The 9151-nt window shown below is 48.0% G+C and overlaps 1 protein-coding gene across 2 annotated transcripts; it reads left to right on the plus strand.

The window, feature by feature from the left end:
• Positions 1–680: 680 nt before the first annotated feature.
• On the plus strand, positions 681–9151 carry HMGB1 (high mobility group box 1). Of its 2 annotated transcripts, none has more exons than XM_083820903.1 (5): positions 681–872; positions 3529–3691; positions 3952–4097; positions 5056–5230; positions 7193–9151. In XM_083820903.1, exons 2-5 carry the CDS (start codon positions 3542–3544, stop codon positions 7367–7369), a joined length of 648 nt encoding a protein of 215 aa, XP_083677029.1. In that variant the 5' UTR covers positions 681–872; positions 3529–3541; the 3' UTR covers positions 7370–9151. The 2 variants fall into 2 exon arrangements, with proteins under 2 accessions (XP_083677029.1, XP_083677030.1); XM_083820904.1 differs by lacking the exon at positions 681–872 and adding an exon at positions 1182–1321.

Genomic DNA, 9151 nt, shown 5'->3' on the forward strand with positions numbered 1-9151 from the left:
TGGAAGGGTTTGCAGCCTGGAACACTAGGGTTTGAAATATTTTCACGTTTAGGTGACCTACAAAACTCTAAGGACAGTGTGGATCATCTCTTGATGTTGCCTGCAGCTTGTATTACCAGCTGAAGTGGAAGTTGTGAGGTAAGAAGAGTTTTCAGTGTGTGTTTTGTTCTGTTCCTTTGGTAAGCGTGCTGGTGCCACCCTTCCGGAAGGGTTAGCGGTTTGGGATTTGTCGTGACATGGGAAGAGCGGGGTTATCTGTAGCAGCGAAGAAGACTTGAGCAGGAATCGCTTTCCTTTTGCCAGCCCTCCGTGGCTGTAACCACCGTGCGGGACTGAACGCCGCCTGTCACCACCCGGCAGCCTCGCTGGCGGCTGCCCAAAGCGGTGCCCGGCACGGCCGAGCCGCGAGCCCCCCGCCTCCCCGCAGCCCCCCCGGGCAGGGCGGTGCGGGCGGGCGCAGCCCCGGGGGCTCGCTGCGGGCCGGCGGCGCCTCAGCGCCCGTCAGGCTCCCGCGCCCCGCCGGCGGCCGGCTCCCTCCGCTCACTTTTATATTTGCGCGCCCTTTCGCTCCTCAGTGACGTGTCCCGCGCCGCGCCCAATCGGCTCGGCTCTCTGGTCAGGACAATGGAAGGGCCGCGGCCAATGGGCGAGGCGGCTGGCTTGGCGGCAGCCAATGGGCGCGGGGCTGTGTTGAGAGTAATGTTACCAGCGCCGAGAGTGTGAGGAGGCTGCGTATCGATCCCGCTCTCACAGCCATTGCGGTGCATTGGGCTACACAGGGACCCAGGCAGCGCTGGGGCCGGGGCGAGCGGCCGGGCGGGCGTCTCTGGGGCTGGGGGCCGAGCGAGGGCTGCGTGCCGACTCTCACACGGGTGAGTACGCGACGGGGGGCCGCCGGGCCGGCCGGGCGCGCTCGCAGCGGGCCGGGCAGCCGGCTCTGCCCGCCGCCGCCGCCGCCACACCGCCGCTGCTGCCCGGCTGCGGGGCACCGCACACAAAGGCGAGGCGGCGGGCTGCGCGCCCACCCCCCCCCTCCCCACCACCCCCCCCGGGGGAGCCCGGCCCTCGGCGAGGAGGACGGCGGGCGAGGGGCTGGCAGTGCCCGGCCGCCGCCGCGGGGGCGAGGCGGGGCGGCGAGGCGCCGTGCCCTGGCCGGGAGAGGCTCCCGGAGCAGCGGCGGGGCCGTCGCTGCGGCGGGCGGGCGGGAGGGCAAGGGGGGAGGCGGCGGGGAAGCCGAGCCGGCGGCCGGGCCGCGGAGCCGCTCGCCCCGGAGCCGCCTGGCTGTAACATGGCTGACGGGAGCCGCGAGCGAGAAAACAAGGCGAGCGGCGGCTGAGCAGAGAGGAGCTCGGGCGGGCGGGGGCGCAGTTCGGGGGAACTTTTTTTTTTTTTTTTTTCCTCTCTTCCCTTCCAGCCGCCGCGGGGGCTGCGGCCGTGAGGAGGAGAGGAGGAGGAGGAGGAGGAGGTCGGTCGTGAGGAAAAGGGGGGGCTTTAAAAGTCGCCGGAGCTGCCGCCCGCCCGGGAGCAGGGGGGTCCCCTCCGAGGCTCTGCCCGCTCCGCCGGGGCTCGGGCACGGCGCTGGAAGCGCGCCGGCCCCTTCTCCCCCTTCCCCTGCTCCCCCCTCCGCGCCCACCCGCTCCCCACCTCCCCCCTCAGCCTCCCGCCCTGCCTCCCTCCTTCCCTCCCTCCCTCCCCCGGCTGCAATGGCTGAGCCCGTGCGCCAGGGTAGCGGGCGCCCTCACACAAAGGGAAGGGAAGGGAGGAAGGAGCCATGTTCTGTAGACGCCAGCGCAGCGGCCATTCCGCGCCTCGCCCGCCGCCGCCGCCTCCTCCTCCTCCTCCTCCTCCGCCCTTTCTCCGGGGGGGGTCCCGCGGCCTCCCCGCCGCGCCGCTGGCTGCGGTGAAGGCGAGGGGGCGCTGGGGGTGCCCCGCTCTTGCTCAGCGCACAAAATGGAAGCAGCCCGGGCGGCGGGTCACCTCCTCCTCGTCCTCCTCCTCCTCCTCCGCCAGGAGCCTGCGCCATGCCCGGGCGGCCCGGCCTCATGGCGGGGGGGGCGCTTTGTCTCCACACGGCCGGGCACGGGGGGCTGAGGGGTGTGTGTGGTTGGCGGGGGGGGGCAACGGCGGTCGCCCCCCCCCCCCCCCCTTCGCGCTGAGAAATTCGGCGAATAAACTTTGAGGGCGCTCCCGTAATAGCGGCGTTTTACTATTTCTGGCCATTTTTAGCCCCGTCCCCCCCCCCCCCACAAGCTCGCCGCCCCCAGCAGAGCCCTGAGGGGACCCGCGACGCCCTCACCGCCCCCCCGCCGGGGCCGCGTCCCAAAATGGCGGGAAGGCGGCTTTTAAACGGCCTCACAGGGCCTCGTCTCCTCACAGGGCCTCCCCGAAGCACCCCCGGGCACCCCACGCTCCTCCCCGGGGCTCTTCAGACACATTTCTCCCCCCCCCCCTTCTCTTTCCCCCAGGGCCCGCTCTGGGAACGATCTCCGTGGCGAGGCAGGAGCTGCTCCCGGTGCTTCAGCCCCCTTCTTGTTTACTTGACAGAAACTTCAAACCGGACGTGTTTAGTCACGGAGCAGAAATCTGTTTCTGTCTATCCGCCAAACCGATAGGAAACGCTGCCGCTGTGGCAATACGGGCAGGCGGCAGGGTGTTTTTTTTCTGTGTTTTTTTTTTTTTCTTTTTCTTTTTAATTCCCGCTGAAGGGCAGAGTTCGTCAGGGCGCGAGTGGCTTTTTCCAGGGAGCTGTGAAGAAATGCTCCGAATGTCTGGCTGGGGTGTGAAAGCTCCAGGAGGGTGTTTTTTAATTCCTTCTCCGGCCCTGAGAAGCAGCTAGTTCTCTCGCTGAGCACAGCCTTACTAGGCATATGTAAATGTCATACTTCTCACGTCCCCGGCTTGGTTATAACATGTTTGACTGAGCGCAGTGGCTCATTCCTGTATTTCTAGGTATACGTATAAAGAGTAGGTTTTTTTCGTAGCGTACTTAAAGGAGAATGATAATATATGGCATATAAAATAATGAATATTTTTTGCAAATAAGCGCCAAAGGTCTACAGGGCACGGTGACAGAAAGACAGGCTATTTGAAGAAAGAATTTAGTAACTGAGAAGGCCAGCTGAGACAGGATATTCAGGTACTTTTCCCCCCATTTCTTTCAATATAAGGTATTTCTTTCAAGCCTATGATTGTTACACTAGGAATAGGAGTACCATCTCCCTCGTGTTGATGCCAGTGCTTGCCTACAGATTGCTTGGAAGCAACATTTTTGTTTGTAGGAGACCAGAAATACAAGTTTTGAAGGCCCTTTGAGATTTCAGGTTAGTTATATGTGCCAGGTTACCTCAGACAGTCATGGTAGAGATCTCTGGTAAATACTCCAGAAGAGAAACTTTCTTCAGACTATGATTTTGGAATACTGCTCTGACAGGTCTCGTTCAGCATAGTTGTTCTTCGTGGCTTACTTCCTTCCTGCCTTGGCTTGTAGAAAGTAAAAGTTGTAAAAGTGTCTTTCTTGCTTTGCTACAGAAAATCATCAAAAATGGGCAAAGGCGATCCTAAGAAGCCGAGAGGTAAAATGTCTTCATACGCCTTCTTTGTGCAAACCTGCCGGGAGGAGCACAAGAAGAAACATCCAGATGCTTCAGTGAACTTTTCAGAGTTCTCAAAAAAATGCTCAGAACGATGGAAGGTAGGAATAACTGCTTAAAAAAAACTAGGCAAACAAACAAAACCAAAAAAACCCACAAAACCTTAACTGCCTTCTGTGAAATGTTCAAGATTGTCAATTATTTATTTAAAAGTTCAGCTTTTAGATATGTAGGAAGTACAGTTGTAAGGTGAATGATAACTATCCATCGTTCTCGCCTTAACTTTAGCTCCCTCAACTGATTTTAGAATGGACCTGGGTGTGCTTTTCAATCTTAGAATATTGTTTTAATTGCCTTACAGACTATGTCTTCTAAGGAGAAAGGGAAGTTTGAAGATATGGCAAAGGCTGACAAGCTTCGTTATGAAAAAGAAATGAAAAACTATGTACCACCTAAGGGGGAAACAAAAAAGAAGTTCAAGGATCCAAATGCACCGAAGAGGCCTCCGTAAGTAGATTTTTAGTCAGGTTATATGGTCCAGGACCATCGCTCTAAACTATATCATCTCTAAAGTGATCGTTTCGTCCAGGTTTGGGAGCTTCAGAAGAAGTACAAGATTATACCACTGGTCAGGAAAATCAAGATAGGTTGAAATTTTAATTATGACTACTAGGTTTTTGTCTTTAGGTTGTCCCACTTTAGTAAAGGTGGAATAATGTCAGCTTTTAAAAGCAGGTGCAAAAATCTATGACCCGCAGTTGTGCCTGATGTATCCAGATTTTGTGAAGAGGGTTATTCTCAAACAGAATGGTGATAAAATGTTTCAGGCCCTGTTCTTACCACCTGTTGGCTTGAGCAGGAATTTTAGTTGGCAGCCCGTTTGATGTTCGAGGCTTGTGCACAAAGCAGGCCGGAGGGATGATCTTGCACAAAAACAGCTTGGAAGATTTCGGCCATTGCATAAAGACTACTGACACTGGATTCACACAAAATACATTTTGTGTATGTGATTTAAATGAAGCTAATGCTGAAACAGGGAAGTTCCTGTACAAAAGACTGTCTGTATTTGGGCTGATGCTGTCATTTGGAAATCCTAATCTTCACAAGAAGTTATTGCTGTTTCCCTGCCTTCAACAGTTCTGACATAATATTTGCTCTCCTGTTGCCATTCAGTCATTCTCTTAAGAGTTTCCTCTGCATATGGTGTATAAAATTAGTCCCTCTGGGGGTCCTGCCAAAAATGGGACCAGATGTGCGGCATTACTCGGAGACGAGGATGTGTTAAGTTTTCGTGGTAGTTTGTTTTATTCTATTATCTTCCACTGTAATTAATCTTCGCTTCGCTTTTAGGTGATGTTCCAAAGCGCTCTTCAGAAACAGTAACAAAGGTCACAAAACTTTCTGTTACAGTAGGTTAAAGTCTAAAATTAAAATATTTTTTTGGTTTGTTTTCTTTTGTCTGTAGTTCGGCTTTTTTCTTGTTTTGCTCTGAGTTTCGTCCAAAAATCAAAGGAGAACATCCTGGTCTGTCCATTGGGGACGTCGCAAAGAAACTGGGAGAGATGTGGAACAACACCGCCGCAGATGATAAACAGCCTTATGAAAAAAAGGCTGCTAAACTGAAGGAGAAGTATGAGAAGGTAACGCTGACATTTATGGAGGTGGTGTGGGGAGAGCAAACCTCAAATTAGACACTTTCCCATTCTCGTGTACTCTTAATACTTGAAAATTGTGTTGCAAATTATCATATACAGATGACAAATGTCATATTTGCAGGACCATGTCACTCAAAGGGGCATCCGGTTCATTCTTGTAGCACTGAGTTGCGGTCCTCTGTGTTGAGTGTTCTTCATTCATCTGTAATTCAGGACCATCAGTGATGCCGTCATGTCTGTATTGTTACTAAAACAATAGGTCACAGCAGTATCTGCCTTAATTTGGTAGTATTAAGTAACATCAGTAAAGAATAAAGTGGGTCTCTTGTTCTGGAGGTGTTAGGCGTTGATGAATGTCCCCAAATGTTAGAATAAGTAAAACAACATGGATGCTGGTTTTAGTTTATTCTTGGGTTAATATCAGGACGCTTACAAGAAGCTAGTTTTAAGACACGTTTTTTCCCGTACCTGTTTTGTGTCTAGCTCCTTTCTAGTAATTAACATAGTTAATAATACATATGAAGCAATATATCATATAGTTCCTTGAATTATTCAAGCTTAACCCCGTCATAATAACGGCAACTGTAGTCGCACGTTGCGCACACAGTAGTGCTGGGGGTGTTTTTATTTCCAGAGGCAGATTCCCATCCCAGGATGAGGAAACCACAGGGGGAGGGGATGTGTGTCAGCTTGTACTCTGATTCTGCTTTATAGTGGTCAGCATCCGCCTATAGCTAATACATGCCACGGATATCGATACATTTACGTGCCGTGACCTTTCTCTGGCCGTTCCTCCTGCTGACAAACAAAACCACCTTAAAGCTGTAGCATTACAGTGAGCAAAGTGGCCCCTTTTGGACCTAATTATGTGCTGGAGAGGAATTAGAGGTCTAGGTTTCCTATGTTGTCCTTCTGATGCAACTAAAAGCTCTCCAGTATGGTGACTGCTTATACCTACAGCTGCGGCAACACATCAGAAACTTTTTACATGGTTAAATCACTGATCTTTAGTCTGAGATACCTTCATCTTCATTTCTTACACTTCAAGACGAGTTTTTAGGCGCAGTAATCTCAGTATTTCACTGATTGGCATTTGACGTAGTAGATACTGTCTTCTGAAAATCTAACGCTAAGCTTTAAGAGAGTGTGAGGAAACTGAGGTGAGGGGCGTAATGTTTACAGGGTGGGGAATATTGGAAGATTTGGACCATCTGTGTAAAGGTGTTCACGTTTCGTTGTAGCTGATAAGTGTAAGAGTCCTGTAGATCGATTCTGTAACGTAATTGTTTTTATGATTTTGGCATAAAGCTGGGAAGTCTCACTGTTTTTCTGGCTTGGTCTCCCAAGTGCAGTTTTGACTTCCTATAACAGGAACTGAATTTTGTGCGTTATAAACCACTAGAATAAATTTATTGCATGCAGAAGGTGGCACTGTCTACCCTTTAATCAAAGTTGTTATACCTTTTATTTTGGAAACTTCAGCTAGGCAGAATTCTGTATAATTGCTCTTTGCTGAGGCATAACATTACAAATACTGTGCAGTGTCATCCTGATTTGTTTCGGATGGCTAATTATGATTTTGTGTCTCCAGATAAGTATTTTTCTGTGCGTTTCTTCAGCCATCCTACAAGGTAGGGCTGGAAAGGGACCTTAAGAGGTCTCCCTTTGCTTCATTTCCGTATGGGGAAGCGGGTTCAGCTGTGCCTCTCTTTCAACCCATTCCTAAAAGCCAGACAGTGGAGATTCCTCAGCAGCATTAAGCGGCGTGTTCCAGCACCTGAGTAGCATTTGTGAGTTAGAGGGTTCCCGTTCCCTTGTTCTCCTGGTGTTGGGCCTCGGTTCACTTTGTTGTAACTGGAGCTGCGACTCAAGTGTCATTTGGAAGTTGCTCGCAGCTCTTGACTGGTTAAACTTTAAGAGAGATTCTTCCTGCTTTTCTCCTCCAAGGATATCGCTGCATACCGGGCCAAAGGGAAGGTTGATGCAGGCAAAAAAGTAGTTGCCAAGGCCGAGAAGAGCAAGAAGAAGAAGGAGGAGGAGGAAGATGAGGATGAAGATGAGGAGGACGAAGATGACGAAGAAGAGGAAGAAGAGGAGGACGAAGATGATGATGATGATGAATAAGTCTCTTTTAGAGCAATTTCTTTCTTGTCTATAAAGCATTTAACCCCCCTGTACACAACTCACTCCTTTTAAAGAAAAAAAAAATTGAAATGTAAGGCTGTGTAAGATTTGTTTTTAAACTGTACAGTGTCTCTTTTTTTGTATAGTTAACACACTACCGAATGTGTCTTTAGATAGCCCTGTCCTTAGTGGTATTTCAATGGCCACTAACCTTGCCTGGTACAGTGTGGGGGTTGTAAATTGGCATGGGAGTTTTAAAGCAGGTTCTTGTTGGTGCACAGCACAAATTAGTTATATATGGGGATGTAGTTCAATTCTCATCTTCAGTTGTCTCTGATGCATCATAAAAAAAAAAATAATTGTTGTTCTGTTAACTGAATACCACTCTGTAATTGCAAAAAGGAAAAAAAAAAGTTGCAGCTGTTTTGTTGACATTCTGAATGCTTCTAAGTAAATACAATTTTTTTTATTAGTATTGTTGTCCTTTTAATAGGTGCCCTTGAAAATCATACTTTTTCTTTTCTCTCTTTTTTTTTTTTTTGAGGGGAACTCATCTTTTGCTTTATTGAATGCCCGTTTGGGATCACGTGAATATTACAGTTTTCATCTTTCATATAACCAGCTGATAAACAAAGCTTTGATCTACATACCCTGCATAATCATGATAGGGTAAGAAAAGAAATATATAGGCATATGATGAAAGAATATTCTTCCGTAACTGGAAACAAAACAAAAAAAAATTCAGTCTCATCAAACTGATACTTGTTCAGAATTTTGTGAAATGTAATATTCTATTGAGTTGCATGAGTTTACCAGTCTTGGAGAGTTGAGAAGTATAGAGTTCAATTTTACAGAAATGAAATACTTCGGGGGGGGGGAGGGAGGGGGTGTTAAATTCTGTCCTAGAAGGACCCATAGGAAGAGGGTATGTCCATCCGGTGTGGAGAAATTTACAGGCGTGACTCCGTTACCATGTAATGGAAGTCGTGTTTGTAAATCTCTGAACACTAGCGAGAGATGAACATACCTAAAATGTGTAAAGTTAAAAGCATGAAATTACCATATTTTTTGGTGACAGGTCTGGCGACGGCCACGGGCTTTATACCATGAAACTCTCCTGGTAGCAAATGGCCCACGAGAAATGATTTTTCTTTCTAAGATTTCTATAAATGGTACCATTATTATTTGTTAAATCTATGTAAATTCATATTTGTATTCTTGAAATTCTAGTTTTAGCCCTTTAAACAAAGTTGTATATTGTCTCAAATTGAAAATGAGATAAGATGTATTTTTCCTGTTAGGTTTTATACCGCACTCTTGATGTTTGCCCATTTTTAAGTTAAATATAGCTGTATGGAAAAGTACATTTTATTAAATTTTGCATTAAAAAGTGAAATGTTTATGGTATACCAACAATGTCTAATTTGGTCAAATACAGTTCTCTTCCAAAACCAAAGCTAAGGGTTTTTTTGCATATTTAGTAAAACTTCAAGTGCTGGCAACTGTAACTATTTTCACATATACCTGCTTACCAGTTTGGGGGACAATTTGGCAATTTTGTGGTTACAAAATTATGGTTCTCTTAAGTGCCAGTGTTTAAAAGGAAAAAAAAAAAAGCATTCTTGTAATTTTACACGCTTTTGTGATGGAGTATTGTTTTGTTATACAATTTTGACTTTCAGATTCTTATTTCAATTTGCATTTATGTATAACTTCAGGAGAAATATTGAACATCTGAATCCTGGATGATACTAATAAACTAATAATTGCAGAGGTTTTAAA

This window comes from Anser anser, assembly GCF_964211835.1.
Source record: "Anser anser genome assembly, chromosome: 1".
Lineage (NCBI taxonomy): Eukaryota > Metazoa > Chordata > Aves > Anseriformes > Anatidae > Anser > Anser anser.